An 18328-nucleotide genomic window follows, 5' to 3' on the forward strand; every position below is an offset into this window, starting at 1 on the left:
CCACGGGCCGATGATGATGTGCCAGCAAATACAATGCAAAAAGTAATCAAAAAACCATTGCTTTTTCTCAGAATTGTAGCAGCTGAAAACGACGAGGAAAACTCTGAAAAGGAATTTTACTGCCCTGACGAGCTACAATTTTTGGAGAACAGCGAATTCACGGAGTTAAATTAGTCAAATTACGAAGGAGTTGGTACCAAACAGGACGAAGGAAACAGCCAAACAGCTTTTTATGGTACTTTAAAAGCCATGTAATAAACTAGTTATTAACTTCGAACGTTCGGCCTTTTACGGGAAAATCTCAAACCTCGGCCTTGGCGTACTGACCTCGCCGATCGCTCAGTCAACGCGTCAAGGTCTCGATTGAGATTTTCCGTCAAAGAGCTCGCTCTGGGTTGATAAGTTTCTTGCTCGGTGATTTTTCAGGGAGGAAGCTGTTCGCAGTCTATTTGTAAGAATTGTAACCTAAAATGCTAAAGAAGTTTAGCATACCAAGAATTTTAAGATAAAATAAATTGTTATATTGTCCCGGCAGCCGAGAACGATCTTGACAGATTTTTGACGGAAAGCCTTTTTCAATTCTATGTTTCTTTAAAAATGCCAAACGATTCCAGAAGCCATTTTGGTTCTCTAGTTGACGAATTCCCCGAGCTTGAGTGTACTATAAAATCGCCATGTTCTCGACCCTAGAAAAATTTATGGCCAGACCCAAACTCGGAAAGTAATAATTACACAAGTAGCTACAACTTGCCCGGCGACTCATATCTTCTGAAGACTGTTTGCGTCCATCTAAATGACGTACGCTACGGTTGTGCTGACAACAACTGACCATTGTTGTGTCTTCAGAACGAGGCTGGACGCGAACTATTTGCCACGTTGTCGAGTGTGGAGTCGTTTAGATTTACACGTATGGTGATCCGCAACGGCGAAATTCTCCAATACAGGTACTACTTTTCCTTAATATTTCTGCCTTATTTCTGGTTTTATGAAACTAAGTTTTTGAAGAAGAAACGCAAAGCAAAGGTAGGTAAATTACTACAAATAGACCGGTGTAATTTATCAGCGATCTTCAGCTGTTTCGATCAGATGGGATTTCTCCAAGAAAATAGGTTTATGAACCAAATTTATTAGTGGTGCTTTAAAAGTGAAACTTAAGGGCTGCGTGTTTCAAGAATAGTTGTGTTAGTTCCTTCGGTTGTTATTTTTCGTAATGGGAAGATCCATGAGCTAGCGCTGGTTCTTTATCAATTGATGATCATGAGAAGCCGGTTTTAAAGACAACAATTTGAATGTTTTTAGTACAGTAACAGTTCAGCTTAACCCTCATAACGCCGCAAATTTATGTTTGTTTTTTCTCAAGAACAATCCCACTTTTAATGTAGCAAGAAATCCCTCGGTATTATTAGAACCTATGAGGGAAAGAGTTCTTATCAATCAAAATTGTTTTGTTCATGTGCGAATTTCCTCTGTCTGGACTAGGTTACAGTGGTTGACAGATGTCAAGGTATAGCATAGATCTTATTTAATAATGCTGGAGCATTCTACATGTATACTTAAGCAGCTCTGAACCTAATTTTATGTTTGTTTTGATTGTGCCAGAAATAACAATGGATGTACATAAAGGTGGAACCAAATAAGTGGAAACCTATTATGTTCAATCACTGTGTGACAGAACCAACAAAGTGGTTTTGTTGTCGCCATCCCCAATCCCAGGTTTCAGTGTTGATAATCACAGTTACATAAATTTGCTCATTTAGGATCAAAATTGGGAATTTTGTTGACACATTGAAATGGCCATGCACATAAACATAGTCCATGTAACTTTAAGAAAATATGAGATGTGCCTAGTTTTACATAAAAATATATCTGATGTTACTCAAACCTTCCTGATCACTGTTTTCTGTAGGTAAAATGAAAGTCAAGGAGGTGAACAGAACAGCAAACATTGCATGGAGTCCTGCTCCTCAGTATCCTATCTATTTAGCAGCAGGAACAGCGGCTCAACAGCTTGATGCTACCTTCAGGTAGATATGCCAATTTCATGTTTTGCTCACTGAAATGGGCCAGTTCCCCCATGACAATGCTGTGCCAGGAATGATGGTACATGTAGTTGTATTCATCATGCATATGACATCTTCAAGACACTTCATGCCATGAATCCCTGCTTGTGCATCTCATAGAGGGAATGGGGGACCGTTTGGACAGCTAATTTGGACCATTCTTTGTGTAATATAATGAACAGGTAGTATGGCCATATGCTGGTATAGTTTTGAAATAATGTTGGAATGAAAGAATTTAGTCTCTGGTGATTTTGGCATCGTGGACTTTTTTTCATTCAATTTTTTCCAAACTAGCCTTATTTCCCAGTTGAGGATGGGGAAGATGATTCCCATAGCAGACAACATATACAGTCCTATTACGTATACTGGGACATTTAGTACATCCTGACAGCATTGTGAGAGTTAAGTGTTTAGCCCAAGAACACAATGCAATGTCTCCGGCCAGGGCTCGAACCCAGACCACTCAATCTGGAGTCAACCACACTAACCATGAGGCCACTGTGCCGATCATTGAAGTTAACGAGAAGACCCTTCAAAAATCTTTGTTAAGTGAGCAAGCTGTAGCTAGGTGTTCAGTAGCATTTGTTGCATCCTGGTCTTGTTAAAGGTTGTCCAACTGGCCTTGTGCTCTAACAAGGATTTATTCAACTTCTTTTGCCTGCTCTCTTTTAGTACCAATGCTGCTCTTGAAATTTTTGCTCTTGATTTGTCAAGTGGTGATGCAGAGATGCCACTTGCAGGAACTGTGGCTTCAGAACACAGGTGGGTTATTCAACTTTTTAATTCCAACCCGAGTAATCAACTATGTGTAAAATTTTGTAGAATTATTAAAAATGTAATGATTTATCAGAAGAATCAGATTTATCAGAAGTGATCTAGAGTCAGAATCAGCAGTCAGTTTCAATACTATGTTGTTGTTGTTTTCTTCTTATCAACTGAAGGTTCCACAAACTGGTCTGGGGATCACATGGAATGGAGTCCTCCAGTTCGTCATCAGGACTTTTAATTGGTGGTAGTGATAATGGTGTTATTAGCATCTATGATGCAAGCAAGATTCTATCTGGAGATGTTGATGACTCGATGGTTTTTCAGTCTACTAAACATACAGGTAATCAAGCAATTGAAATAGGGGATAAAGATCATGGCTGCCTGCTAGATTTACAGGTCCCTTACGAAACATATTTCTATGCTTTTTGCTTTAGGACCGGTCCAAGCTTTGGACTTCAATCCCTTTAAATCAAGCTTGTTGGCATCAGGAGCTAGTGATTCTGAGATCTACATTTGGGATTTGACAAACCCTAGTAACCCTTTGACACCAGGAAGTAAAACTCTGCCACCTGATAACATCAGTTGTGTGTCATGGAACAGACAAGTGCAGCACATCTTGGCCTCAGCATCTCCCTGCGGCCGTTGTGTTGTTTGGGACTTAAGGAAGAATGAACCGATCATTAAAGTCAGTGATCAGAGTGCTACAGTAAGTAAAAGGGACCCATCAGACATACCTGCGCATGCAGTATACTGTAAGTTGTAGTTCATGAAAGGTGAAGCTATGTGTTATTGTTGCAGATTCGATGTAAGGCTGTTGAATGGCATCCAGATGTAGCAACACAGATGGTGTTAGCCTCCGAAGATGACAGATACCCAGTAATTCAGGTGTGTAGCAATTAAAATTATTGCAGTAAAAGTGAACAGCTACCATTTTAGATGCAGTTCAATACATTTTAACTAAGGTAACCACAAAGAGATGTTAGCATTTGTCCAGTGGACGGAGGTATCCAGTGTTTGTGCATGCTAAGGATACACTATCAGGGTGGTGTGTAGCATGTCTTCAGTGCAGTGTAGGAGTATTTTATCTCTTCCTTTTTATGTTATTGTAATTAGTGATTTACATGTACTTTTATTTATTTAACAAAAAGCAACACTTTCCAAATTGCAATTCAATACAGTAAACAGTTGATGAATAGCCACCTTGTGGAGGTGCCACTGATAATTCCCTTGTATTTATTTGTTTTATTTATTTATAATTTGAATTTGAATTTTTATTGTTGATGGTCTTTTATTAAGAATAATACACAATGCATTTTGTAATCTACTGATCTTTCCTTTGAATTTGCAGATGTGGGACCTTAGGTTTGCCACATCTCCCATGAAAGTGCTGGAAGGCCATCAGAGGTAGGTCCTAACATGTGCAAGTTTAGTTTTTTGATTTATTAAACTTTTAAAAATCTAAACATATGAAATTAATTTTTTAACGCTGTCTTGTTTATGATTTTAGGGGAATCCTGTCAATAGCCTGGTGTCCTCAGGATCCCGACTTACTTATGAGTTGTGCCAAGGTAAAGTACATTCTGACTTTGCACATGTACAATCCTTCACCTTATTACTTGAATACTGCCGTCAGCGGTACTTTTTATCCTGACCAGTCTTCAGGTTATTAACTTTTGTGCTACTGTGCCTCCTGTCGTTGTCTAGGTACTGTATTAAAGGACATTATTACAATTTACCTTGAACATTTCAAGGTGTCAGAAGTAATTTCGTGCCCTGATCAGACACTTTGCTTTGCATGTGGAAATATAATGTTTATTTAAGTGCTTATTTTAGTGGGTCTTTCTTAGGACAATCGCATTCTGTGTTGGAATCCAAATGTGCAAGAAGCAGGAGGAGAGGTAATCATTGATGTTCATGTTCGTAAATCAAAGAGCATTAAAGCTTTGAAAGTGACACTGATTGTGTCCTTTTATGTCTTACTTGTTTAATGAATTAGCCAAAATCTGATATAAATAGTAATATTTGGAGGCAGTGGACTAGAAGTCTACAGCTGAACCTTTGATACTTAATACCATGTGCACTGTGTGTACACATTCCTTATTTCTAGTGTTACCATCAAGTTTCTTTAATTGATTTTATGGTGGACTGTACCAAGTATGTGCATGTATTGGTGCTTGGACTGTGTTTAGTTGCTAATATCTGAGCCTTACCAAACATCTAGTGGACATGGTGATTCAATGGACCCTGAATGTTGTTTTGCCACAGATTGTTTATGAGCTACCGACCACAGCTCAGTGGAGTTTTGACATAGCCTGGTGTCCCAGGAACCCTGCAGTGGTGTGTACCTCATCATTTGATGGGCACGTCAGTGTGTTTTCTCTTATGGGAGGAGGCACTTCTGGCCAAGATTTCCATCAACAAAAAGTAAGTGCCTTAGAGCTTCAATCAGAGCAAGTACAGTTGTTATGGGTAAAATGATGTTTATTGCATATATCCGTATCATGGCAGTATTTTGAACAACAAGTGGTTTTACCACATGATGTTATTGCATGTTCATTTAGGAGAACATGTACATGTGTATACATGTACAGAAAGACTAGAAAATGTTTTTTTTTTAATATATTTGGTTTGAATTCTCCAGGATAATGTTTAGAGACCCTCAGTGACCTTCCCCTTACTCTCATTTTCTTGTTGATATTCATCAGTGCAAATTAGAGTTAACATTAACTGATTAATTTGATCTCTTTTTGTATAATAACTACCATCCTTCACTTACTTGTTCTGAAATGGAGATTCTTTGAATGTATAAATTAAACTTGTCTTCTTTTTCTGCAGGTGATGAGTGCATTTGATGCGGACGACCCATTCACTTCTCAGATCCATCAAGCACAGCAGCAACAGCAGCAGCAGCAGCAACAACAGAGAGCAGCTAGTGCCCCCTTAAAGAAGCCTCCCAAGTGGCTGCGCAGGCCATGTGGAGCAAAATTTGCAGTAAGTTTGAATGACTAGGCATGCTGTCAGAAATTATGCGGAGTATCGTTATCATTTGTTGCTTTTGTTGTAATTAACGTGATGTAGCTTTGTTTTAATTATAAGCAATGTGATATGAGAAAGTGTTAAGTGACAGACAACGCGTGGGAATCTGATAGCCTTGAACTTTGGAACCTTTTAATTGAAACCCAAACCGAATGATTGACAGTGATAGGAGAGACGAGAACAGGGGAATAAATAGAAAGGGACTTTAGTAATCTTGAGCTTGAGAGAGAGATCTCCAGTGATCAATAAAGTAGAAGTCAGGATTTCGTGTGAGTGTGTTGGTGGTTCAATCTTGGAGGCAATTCCCAACAATGCATTAATAGCTCATGGAATATGTGTATGGTTAAGATGATTTCTGCAGAACATTTGAGCAATAATGGCAAAAATAAAGTTACCAAAAAAACCTGCGATAGACTAGCATCCCATCCAGGGGGAGTAGAAATACACCTAGTCGCTTCATGTTACTGAAACCGGGATAAGCTCCAGCCTGGTCAGCCACTTGGCTCACATGCAGACTTTACCTACCATTACGACAATGTGAAAGCTACAGTGTACATGTATACAGGATAACTTTTCAGAAAAGTTTCATGGTTGTTGTTTTTAAACTTTGAGCAATTTTTCTTATTTCCAGTTTGGTGGAAAGCTGATATCATTTGGACATACAAAGGAATCTCCAATCAGTCAGGTTTGAACTTAACATTGGTTTAATTCTCCTGAGTGATAAATTGTAAAAATGTAGTGAAACAGTGGCAATATATATTATTGATTAATGTAGACAACTAAGTCGAGTTGTAAGGTAAGGCATGTTTTACACTGCTTTGATTTGACCTTGATTATTCATTGCTATAAATCTGGGCTAGCAGATGGCCATAAATGGCTAAGAGATGTATCCTGGAATACTAAGACAAAGAAATATTTCACTCTACTGATGTATACAACATGAATCTCAGAACTGGGAGAAAAGATATTGTTAGATATATTTGCATTCTGCTCAATATCTCTGCTGTTGACTGAAAATGTTATAAATTTATTTAATTTCATTAGGTGAACATCAGTCAGGTTACAACAGAACAGGAACTTGTGAACAGGTCGTATGAGTTAGAAGGAGCCTTGGCTTCAGGAAGTTTTATCCAGTACTGTAATTCTAAAGTGGAGAGCAGTACACAAGAATTGGAGAGAACACTTTGGAGTTTCTTGAAGGTGATCATTTAGATTTTACGTGTACATGTAGGTTGTTTCTAGCTTAAAAGTTTTTGTTATCTGTCGCATGTACGATATAAATCTTATAACTTGCTGACTGTACTAGTTTTTGAAATGCGATTTGTTTGTCACTCTTTCTTTCATTCTTTGTTGATACAGATTAACTTTGAGAGAGAACCTAGGAGACATTTCTTAACTCTTCTTGGATATGATCCAATGGAACTATCTAAAAAGGTGAGTACATGCTCACAGGCAAAATCTTTATTCGGGCTTTTTTAGTCCTGTGGTTTTGTTGGGAAAAGTCCTCAAAAGGGTAGACTACCTATTTATCTAAGGTATTGTTTGTAGCAAAGAGTTTAGTGAGTCTGATGTGATTTTGCTTGGTCAGGTTGCATCTTCGCACACTTCTTCAGCTTCAAGCAGTAGCCAAGGAGGTGTCAATGCCGAAGAATTGGTTCAAAAAATGAAGCTCTTGACATCAGGGGTAAGAGAATTCACTTGACATCTGATAAGTAGCTCTCATTACAAATTTAGAGTGGCTTTCAATGAGTGTCAAAAGTAATTAGGTAATTAGTTTGGTGTTGGTTTTGGATTTACTACAGTTTGAGTATGGCTGAGTAGTCTAACTGGCTTTATCAATACATTATCTAGCAAACATGTAATGAAAACATTAAAGACCATGATGTAGTGTGTATTGTCTTTATGTAAGCCAAACAGTGTTGTAGTCCTGTTCTCTGTGCTTAATTAAGCCACATTGTCTTACATTGTGTTATAGGATGCAAGTGGGAAGTCAGGGGAAGGTGTCTTTTCGAGTGGAGCAAGTACACCCTCAGTAGCTGAATCTAAGGTATGTTAATTCATGTTTGTATAATCATACTTATTTCATTGTAAAGTAAGCAGGCAGTGTAGCACTGCCATAAACTTGAATGATTTAGGAGACATTGTAATACGTGCAAGTTACACAGTGGGATTTTAAAAACAAAGCTAAGTCGGGCTGGACTGGTATGAGTTCCTTTGTTTTGGAAGTCCCACTGTGCAACTTGCGTCCCAGCATAGTTAATTCCCTACCATGTGGCCAGATCGTGCAAAGGGCCTATTTAGACTCAGTCTCGTTGGCCTGGTAGCCTTAAGAAAAAGCAGTTTTTCTGGGCTGACAGATTTTTATCCACTCTGATTTATAGGTTAAGACGAAGTCCGATAGAAAATCGAGCAATTTCAGTTATTAGTAGACAAAAATCTGGTACCAGAATAATTTTAAGTATTTTACAGTCCTTTTTACATTTTCTTAAAGCTAAAGAATGATATAAATAGTTGCCTGAAATAACACTGAGAACAATTTCCCATGGGAACGAGAGAAAACAAATTTCAAAGTTCAGAGAAATTGTGCAAATGCAGATAAAATTTCATCCTCCATTTCATTTCACTGGTACTTTCAAGTGTTTCGTACAAAGTTCAAAATTTGTTTTCGACATTTGGTGTAGCTAGAAGTGATTTATTTGAGAAGATATTTAACACAGTCGTACAGAAGTTTGCAATACGATGTGAATAATCTTGGTACTAGGTTTTTGTCCACTTGTTACTCGAACTTCTGGTGGATTCCATCTTAATTAAATTTTTAGGGGAAATTTTCTTCTTTGACATATTTGTTTTACTGGCATTGCCTTTTGTTTCAGACTCCTTTGTCAGATGCTGGTAGCCTCAGTGAGGGTGCTGCAGCCTTTGATGTCATTGCAGCTGGAGGGCCTTTATCTATTGACACAGGGAGTGATCTAGGTCAGTTATGCTGGAGGACTGCATTCCGTGCCAGTTGCATACTTTTGCTCTTAGCTCTGATTGGTTTGATCTGTCATGTCTATTTGTTGTGATTGTCCTGATGTATGATACAGTAAGTGCTGGCTTTGAAATGTTTGACAAATTTTTGTTGCTGTTTACTTATTTATATATAAATGTTTAGGTCTTGGTGAACCTGTGAAACCACACTTGCCTTTCAACATACCCACGGATGATGGTAAGTCTATATTGCAGTTTTAAAGTATGCCGATAATCTTTTGAATTCTTGATTTAGCTGCTCTACAGTGTAATTTACATTTTTATTTTCCTTGCAGATACTGATGGTCTCATCACACAAGCCCTGCTAACTGGCAATTTTGAAGCAGCAGTAGATGTTTGTCTTCATGCTGATAGAATGGTATGTGATTGTTGTGCATTATTGCTTGCATATGTTACAATTGAGCTTGGATTATTTCCTGGAAAAGGAAAGCAGTCCGTAAATCTGTAACATAGCAACCTTATTTCATGCTTGTGACCTTAAATTGTAGTTGGCAAACAGCTGAAACAAACAAGCAAACAGATAGTTAATGTGGTGTTCTACCCTCTACATCCACTAGCGTGTACAGTAGAACCTTGCATTCTATGACTCGGTTATCTTGAATTCCCTGCTCTCTTCAATTCAGATTATTTTCTCTTACATCCATTTTTCAGTCGTGTACTATTAACTATCTGAACCCTGCCATCTCAAACTTTATTAATTTTTTTATTTCCCTTGAGAGTTTGATACAGCTGTTCTTGCACTTTATTTCCTAAGAATTTTATGTGAGAATTAACACTACTTTATTTTCTTTCCAAGGCTGATGCTTTCCTTCTTGCTATTGCTGGTGGTCCAGATCTCTTGGCGAGAATACAGACAAGATACTTTGAGAAGAGCAAGAGTAATGTGGCAAGGGTGTGTTTACATCATAATTATTGTGATTATTACTTGTAATGTAAAGTTACACTTGATCTTAATCTCTTGTGCTCACTCTCACTCTCTCGTGTCTCTAGCCCGACAAACTTGGAATCTCTTATTGTGTGTGCTTTCCATCTCTTTTAAAAGAGATATCTTGTTACTCCATCTAATGATCCCAGGCCACAACTTCATGCACTTTCGATCTGGATAGGTACATGTCAAGTCTGCATTTGAACCTAGTGTTTCATCAGGCTGAGACAAGGTTATCTCTGGTTTCCATACTGTGAAGTGATAAGGTGTATTTCTGCTTTCTCTGGATGGGATACTAGTCCATTGTAGGGTTATCCTCAGCATTAAATTCACTGGTACTCATTTATACACCTGGGTGGAGTGAGGCACTGTAAGTCAGAGTCATAAAAAGTGCTTGCTCCAGAGCCCAACACACTGTCCTCTTATCCCAGGCTACAATATACATGTATGTACATGTCTTTCCTTGTTCCCTCTTCATGCTGTATTTTTTTCCCTCAGTCATTTAAAAGACCAAATCTGGTTTTTACATGTGGCCATTTTGCATTTGTTTGTGTCGTAGTAATTGTAATAACTTTCTAATGCTTTATTAAAGTTTGAAAAAAAATTTTGTTTTATTTTTCAAGCTCATGTCAGTTGTAGTGAATCGTGACTGGCGTGACATTGTTGAAAGCTGTGTCCTGGAGAACTGGAGGGAAGCCCTTGCGGCACTGGTGACATATGCCAAGGCAGAAGAGTTCACTGCCCTGTGTGATCTACTGGGGCAGAGGCTTGAGCAGGAAGGTGATGAACATTGTTCTAATGCCATGGTTTGCTACATCTGTGCTGGAAATGTCGAGAAGTTTGTATCCTGTTGGTGAGTAGCTAGCAGTGTTTATTTCCTTCTTTCACTTTCAGATTCTGCCCATTTTTGCCACTGAAACTAAGGATGTACATAGCATACAGTATTTAGAAAATAGTTTATGTGCTGTCACTGGACTACACAGTGGAAAACCTAGTTACCATTGATTGCATAACTTAACAAAACCAAACAGCCTCGGTTTTGATTAGAAAATTTTAACAGGAGAGAGCGGCATAAATTTAAAGTAAGTAAATTTATGTTTTTTTGTTGCTAGGTCTAGGAACATGCCAGCTGAGCCCTCACCTCTGGCCCTGCAAGTAAGGTCAACTTTATGTGTTACTCAAAAAGATAACTACATGTACCTTTCAATTCTTGTGGTTTGCCATTGCTGGTTTAAGTGCTTGTACCTAAACATTTCCGTTTTTTTTTTCTTGTGGTAAATTTAGTTTAACATGTTAACTTTCTTTGTAGGAACTGGTTGAAAAAGTAATGATCCTAAAGAAGGCTGTAGAAAGGGAACGTCGACTGCTGATTGATAGTGGTTCATCTGTTTTGGCTGAAAAACTCAGGTAGGTGACATACTTTCTATTTGCACCTGCACTGCAGGCTTCCATTTCAAAGGCAAGGTGATATGAGCCGCACCAAATCATTAGACATTTTCTATGAGTTTATTGTGTTAGGTTGACAATGTTTTACACAGGACTGCTCTCTTATCTTGAACACTGCTTTAAAGGGTTTTGTGTGTGGCAAAACGAGGTTTGGAAAACAAACAGAATAATATCAAAAGATGTCAACATTTTATCAGAGGGTCTTACTGTAGCAAGATGTTGCCACTACCGGTGAACATTGTTGTATTGCATTATGCTATTGTGTGATTGATTTTAAAACTGTGGATGTCTTGTTTACAGTAAATATGCAGAGATTTTGGCAGCTCAGGGCTGTTTGGACACTGCTATGGGATACTTGATGGCTGTGAATGACCAGGTAAGACCAACTCTTGTTTTTTTTTATCTTGTACTGCATAGCCAGGTCCAGAGTTACTACTTAAATTTCCTGGAAATACATTTCCTTCAATTTCCCATTGAAAAATTCAAACTTGTTTATTATAAACAAACTTTTTCATAATTTTTATAACTTTTCTATTCTTTCGCAGTTTTACAACTATTGTAAAACTGTGAAATCATTCTTTTTCATATTTTTTTTTCCTTTTAGTGAAAAGTAAACAGTCTTTTTTGTGATCTTTTGCAGGCAAGTCTTGGAGTTCTCAAGGATCGCCTGTACAATGCACAGTTTCCAAGCCATGTTGCATCTGCTACAGCTCCACCACCATTCCCATTCCAAAGGATTGATGTTCAAGCTGAACCTCTTCCTCAGGCTCAAACTCAAACTCAGGTTAGAAAAAAAGGAGGAAGAGAACAAATAGATGAGTAAAGAATAGGTGTCCATGCATATGTGTATTGTACAGATAATCCAGTGAGTTAATGATCTTATGGGAAATTCACTGCTAAGATTGCTGCTGTTCAAAAATTAGGAGGGGGAAGGGAAAATCAGTAATTTTGTGATGCAGGTTATTGAAAAACAAACAGTAAAGAACTGCTTAGTGGCTTTAAATTGAATGGTCACACTATGGGGTTTCATCCATAGACTTAAAGTGTAGTAAAAAGTACCATATGATAGTACTGTTCAGTAGCTTTAATTGAATGGTTACACTAGGGGCTTATTAACAGACATGAAAGTTAGAACCACATTAACTGACTCAGGCTTAGACTAACAGGCGGCCAGAAAGTATGCAATAGCTGTTATTGCACTTATCAGCAGTTTGACACACAAACGAGGCAAAAGGGTCAATTCTGCATTGTATTGACCCTTTCGCCTCGTTTGCATGCCTTTTAAAACAAAAGAATGTTTGACCACAGACTCGACTGCAATAACAGCTGTTATTTCTGAAGAATAAAAGTGATGAAAACTTTTAGAAAAGGGATTGCATTAACAACCTTTAAAGTTCATCGTCATTTTACTTCTAGGCAATAATGAATTCTTGTATGTTAATTATGAGTTGTTTCCTTGCGTCTTAGTTTCAACAACAGCCAGGCTATGGTGTCCCTTCACAACAACAGCAACCACAGCAAACACACTACCAGCCACATCAAAGACCGCAGCCTTCCCCAACAGCACCCAGTCCTGCTTATCAACCCTCTATACCTCCACCTCAAACACAGTTCTACAACCCAGCGGCTTACCAGCCACAGGCACCCCAACCATCACCCCTCTCTCAGCTGTCTTTCAATCAGGCAGCTCCTACCCAGACATCTTACTACAGTGGCCCATCACAGCCATCACCTACTGCTAACCAGCCTTCGTGGTCCCAACCTCCCCCAGTGTCAATGTATCAACCTCAGCCCTCCAACACTGTACCAACACAGGTATCAGCTCCTGGACAGTATGGTGCTCATATGCAGATGAAAGGGCAGCAGCCTGTAGTGCAGATTTTTAATCCAGGAAGTTTGGTCACTCCTGGGGCACCTTATTCTGGTTCTTCTCCTACTGGGGCTCCTTCAGTTGGGCCTCCACCACCAGGACCTGCAGCACCCCCTCCATCAGGCCCTCCACCAACTGGTATGACAGACAGCTGATTGTATTTTCCTCTTGTGAATCATTGTGTGTTTAGATAATGGAAATGATCCTGTTTTTGAGTTGAGTAAACTAGCTATATACTGGTTATACAATGCTTTCATGTGGTATACCATGGAATATCCTGCAAGTCACCTGTATTAGTCACTTGTACAAGTGACAAGTGGGATACTCCACGACAGAACATTGCATAACTATTTTATACCATGCCACAGAAAATACAGTGGTCAACACAATCAATGTGACATACACACAGCACATGATGGGAAGGTTTGATGTAATACTTACATGGAATATACAACAGCTTTCCTGTGTTCTGATTGGCTCTATTTTCTATGGCATGGTATAAAGTGCAGTATTAAATGGAGCTTACAATTTGCTTGTGACCTTTTATTTTGCAGAACCACCACCACTCACAGGTGCCTGGAAGGACACTCACATGATGAGAGGCAAGAAACAGCAGGTTAGACATCTTAGTGATGGTTCATTATTATTAACATACCACTGACCAGATTTCTTTATCTTGGTTCCTGCTCTTCTTAAAGGCTGGAAAAATGAATAAATTGTTAGAGGCTGGAAAATGATAACAGAAACAAGAGCAACATTTATTTATACCAGAGAGAGAAAAAGAAAAGAAGAGAGGGAAAAATGCAATTGTTTTGAACGTGAACAATATTGTATTAGCTGCTTACTATAACCATGAGGCTGAAAATGTCAATTACATCTCATACCATTGTGCTTGTGCACAACTTTCCTTGAGTATTTGCCATAAGATGTGTTTTTCTTGACCAAATGCTCTGATGTCCTTCTCACACAAGTAGTACCCGAGTAAACAACTTACAGCTGACCATAAGAGATTGTTTTAAAGACTAATTTGACTTGATTATCTCTCAATGTGATATTCCTTGTTAATGAGACATAATAAATTTATAAGACGTTGATTTGTTTGCAGACTCCAGCTTTCACCCCTCCAGCTCCTATCACTGCTCCACTGTTTGGAGCAGGAGACCAGCAGCAGCCACAGCAACACCAACAACAGCAACCTTCTCCAGTTGGTAGGTACTTGTGTGTTATGTACTGTCTCTAATAAGCACCCGTATTATATGGCTAGCTCCGTGAGTTGGCAAGATGAATCAAATCCTGCGCTGTGATTGGCTACCCGAGCGGGTAAGATGGAGCTCTCTTGCCCGCTTGGGACTACCCGCCGCGTCTCGCAAGAAAAATATCCCCAAAAGCCATTTGATAAATCCTTTATTAACCAAGCTTGGTCGATCTAGATGGATGGATATTGGCCTCGTTCTTTTTTTTTTGCGAGTTTATGGACTGAGACGGAGTCGAGGTCCATAAACTCGCAGAAAAAAGAACGAGGCCAATATCCAGCCATCTTGACCTCATACTTGGTCAATAACCGATATATATCAAATAGGCGCACTGTCTTGAGTTACAGTAACAAACGATAATTACTGCATGGGCGCTAAGTTGAATTATACTTGTGCGTGCCTTGTGTCACATATATGGTATTCGGTTGTCTCTTCCAGGAATGCCGCAAGGTGTACCCCCTGCCCCAGGTGTGCCTCCTATGATGCCTCCGGGGGGTGGTCCACCAGGCGCACCTCCAAGTTATGGGGATGCTACTCCTCAGCAACGTGCTCAGGTACATGATGACTCCCCCCCGCCATCACCGCATGCCACCTTGCCACATCCATATCATGTAATAACTGCACAGGTAAACTGCACGCTTTAACACCTTAAACACGCCCTAAAACATTGAAATTTTAACTGATAAAAACTTCCACAAGCTGAAATGCACTTTAGAGATTTAATTCTTCCCATCGTTATGTTGCTAATGATGTAAACATAAAAATGTTATGTTTGTTTATTGACTGACCGCACCTAACAACCTAAATTCGCTACCGTTTAAGTTTCCTTTGCCATTTAGCTTTTTGTAAACGTTTTAATTGTCCCTTTGCAGTGCAACCATTTCTTAGCGGCCAGATCATTGTCATAAAAGAATAAAATAACAACTGTTAAGCCTAAATATGTTGTCGGTTATTGTTTCAACTGTATCGTGTAGAGCATAATGTTCAAAAAGAAAATCGTAACTGAAGCATACCGTAACAGGACAGCGAGTCTTCTAAACTGACTGATAAAACGTTTTAGGCTGGTGGTTGTGTCCTTATAAGAAAACTTTTGCTTCTCATTTTGAACTACATGTACTCTCAACTTTTCAATCAAATTTCGTCAGTGACTTCTTTTTTTTAACAATGTTATAACAAACTGTAAATGACTATTCTTCTCGTACGATCATCTTGAACAGCTTAATGTAGCTATAGTTGTTTAAAACTGTAATGAACAGTTAAAACAAAGCCGTATTTGTTTTTTCATCCACATGTCAATTTCATCACGCAATCTCATCCCATCCACACTCTTACATCATGTAAAAATTTCAATCCGCCTAATATTTAATTATGGTGTGATTCCAAAACAAGTTGAGTAGTTTTCCAGTAACTTTGCCAGCAAATAGAAGGCGTTGTAACTAGAACAAAAGAAGATTCACAGCACGTTCTCAGTTTACATGTCGTGGATTTATTGTTACTGCAAGTTTTTGTGTGCCTCAGTCAGGTTTTGGGCTGCAGTAAGCGTATCGCACATGTTCGCTTTGCGTGACAGCATCGTGTGACAACATGGCGTGATTTTCAATGTTTTCAGCGCGAACCTCATATCAGCGTGATGTAAAATATATGATTGGTCCATTTTGTTTAGGAGCCACCTCCTCCAGTCATGAAAGGCCCCATCCCATCTGAGCACCTGGTACTTCAAGAAACTTTCAATGGGTTGGCTGAGAGGTGTAAAAACACTGCCAATAATCCGGTGAGTAGTAACCGCGTTACTTCAATCATTCTGCGGTGCGCGTTTTTGTCTACACTAGATACTGGAACTATGAAGTCGACGCTGTAACATGTGCAAGGAACAGGTTTTTATTTTGGATATCGAAAAAAGGGGTTGTCATGGAAAGTAGAAGCACAGAGAAACAGAAGTGACTGAGAAACAAATCGACACATCTTTCATTTATATGCGTGCTATTGCTCCGGGCGCACTAGCTTCCTGTACATGTTGCAACTTAAAATCATATTTTACGTGTATGTGAGGCGAGTCCGCCCTAACTTAAAATTAAACTGGAAGTCATTATTTCAAGTATTTTCTTGGATCCGCTCCTGGCGTCAAGTGTTTGCCAGTTACACCAAGATATTTTGCCTTTGGGTGAACATGTAATCAAAGGTGTAGTCAGTAGTGCTGGTGTCCTCTAATAACCCTTCTTTGCTTACCCATTCAATTTTTTTGTTGTCTTCAGCATACAAAGCGTAAATTGGACGATGTCTCGAAGCGACTGGAAGCACTTTATGACAAACTCAGAGATCAAAAGGTAAGGGAAAATATGCGCAACCTTTAGTGCCAGACTTCTGAAAGCCTCGTGGATAAATGTATGTCATACTTTTGCTTATGATGTTGTTTTTCACTTTGTTAGTATTGTTTGCCAGGCCCTTACAGTCATGCAGTATGTTACGTTTGTGGTATTTCGTGGTATTTCGACAAAATACTACGAAAGTTTTTCATTGCTGTTCATTCTCTTTGTGTATCGTCAATCTGACGTTGCAGTTAACGTTATTACAAGGTTTCTTCTTTTGTCGTTGCAGATGTCAAATCCCATTTTAGAGGGCCTTCATGAAATAGCGCAGGGTGAGTTTATTTATTGTGATCACTGAAGCTGATAAGAATAGCGCTACATTCGTTGTTCTACAAAAGTCCAAACAGCAGAAGTTGTCACTTTGTTTTGCTCGTAATGCAAGCTGGCTGTTTGAGTTTTTAGTAAGTAAAGTTAGTAAGTAAAGTAAAAGCTTTATTAATGTGTCAATGTATTTAGTTTTCACAACTAATTGGGGACACAAAAAAAGTTCGTTGTTTCAATCAGTTTTTCTTGTTTATTTTCTCAGCATGTCAAGGATCAGATTATCCTCGTGGCCTGATGGCTCACACTAGGCTTATATCCAGCGGTAGTTTCTCGGAGATTAGCACGTTTATGCCAGGACTCAAGTCTCTGATGCAAATTGCCACTCAGTTGCGGGTTTGATGATGGTAGCTGTTTAGCTGCCGAGAAGAAACTGTTTTGACACCAAGGACATTTTATGGAAGAGTTGGCGCACTTGCCTGATCTTGGCATGTTTGAGACTGAAGTTGCCTTCAACTGGACGTTGTGTCGTCTGTGTTGAAGTAGTTTTAAAATTATTTTTTCAATTCCCACAGCCCTGTTTCGGGGTTTTTGATTCGAGGATGTGAACAGGAAGGAAGAAGCTTGCGATGGCAGACAATTATTTGGTTTGTCGTGACCAATAATCAGTCAAACGAGAGAACTGAGAAATGTTTTAACCTTGACCTCTGGTCTGTGAAACGGGCCATGAGAATGAACCAACACTTGAAATTATAAGAATATTTTCACTTTTTTCTGGCACGGTCAATCGTGTTATGCATCGAGGGAGTTTGTAACCTGATTTGACAAAGAAAAAGATATAGTTGTAATACTGTTTCGTTGATAACATCGGCCATGAGTGAGGCCGTGTAAGATTTGACGAAGAAAACCGAAAAAAAAGACACATGATCAGAGACAATCTTATCTTACACTTGTTGCGAAAATTGTTCGGAGGAAGAGCACGGATTGTTTTTCGGAACAGCAACAACAACAACCTTTATTGTACTCGTTCTTGTGAATTAAAGCACTTCTTGAGAGCGGCTGGTCATAAAGCCAAGAAGTATTTCCTATTCTCTTTTTCCAGACAGACGTTCGAAAAACTGCGCGCTCAATCAGTTACAGAGACTGGAAATAAACGATGCTCGTTCTCCGATCCTCTCATTCACTAAACTGCGATCATGTTTTTTTTTTCCCGGGGGAAAGGGGAAGACTCGTGAAGTAAAAGCAGCAGGCATTCTTGTTTTGTCCTTCACCCCCTAAAAAAAGAAAAAAGAAAAAAAAGAAAGAACGCCTGA

The 18328-nt window shown here is 39.0% G+C and overlaps 1 protein-coding gene across 3 annotated transcripts; it reads left to right on the plus strand.

Moving 5' to 3' along the window:
- Positions 1–848: 848 nt before the first annotated feature.
- Positions 849–18093, plus strand: LOC110044980 (protein transport protein Sec31A-like). Of its 3 annotated transcripts, none has more exons than XM_089275060.1 (33): positions 849–944; positions 1907–2024; positions 2733–2822; positions 3002–3168; positions 3263–3534; positions 3627–3713; positions 4177–4232; positions 4336–4396; positions 4676–4726; positions 5094–5252; positions 5664–5819; positions 6496–6549; positions 6909–7064; positions 7224–7298; positions 7453–7548; positions 7840–7911; positions 8738–8837; positions 9019–9072; positions 9170–9252; positions 9691–9786; positions 10443–10672; positions 10932–10974; positions 11129–11226; positions 11566–11641; positions 11906–12049; positions 12733–13273; positions 13690–13751; positions 14241–14343; positions 14827–15014; positions 16052–16159; positions 16641–16712; positions 16984–17026; positions 17281–18093. In XM_089275060.1, exons 2-33 carry the CDS (start codon positions 1912–1914, stop codon positions 17415–17417), a joined length of 3843 nt encoding a protein of 1280 aa, XP_089131186.1. In that variant the 5' UTR covers positions 849–944; positions 1907–1911; the 3' UTR covers positions 17418–18093. The 3 variants fall into 3 exon arrangements, with proteins under 3 accessions (XP_089131186.1, XP_089131191.1, XP_089131189.1); XM_089275065.1 differs by having other exon boundaries at positions 14827–14942; XM_089275063.1 differs by lacking the exon at positions 849–944 and adding an exon at positions 952–1023.
- The last annotated feature ends 235 nt before the right edge of the window (positions 18094–18328 follow it).

This window comes from Orbicella faveolata, unplaced genomic scaffold (assembly GCF_042242905.1).
Source record: "Orbicella faveolata isolate gen_17 unplaced genomic scaffold, um_ofav_v1 contig_1, whole genome shotgun sequence".
Taxonomy (NCBI): Eukaryota; Metazoa; Cnidaria; class Anthozoa; order Scleractinia; family Merulinidae; genus Orbicella; species Orbicella faveolata.

Bases quoted from the DNA above. Each gene is read 5' to 3' on its own strand.
- LOC110044980 (XM_089275060.1), top strand. From the start codon at position 1,912: ATGAAAGTCAAGGAGGTGAACAGAACAGCAAACATTGCATGGAGTCCT. The intron at 13,274-13,689 runs GTATGACAGACA...TTTATTTTGCAG, and splicing joins ATCAGGCCCTCCACCAACTG to AACCACCACCACTCACAGGT. The intron at 16,160-16,640 runs GTGAGTAGTAAC...TGTTGTCTTCAG, and splicing joins AAAACACTGCCAATAATCCG to CATACAAAGCGTAAATTGGA.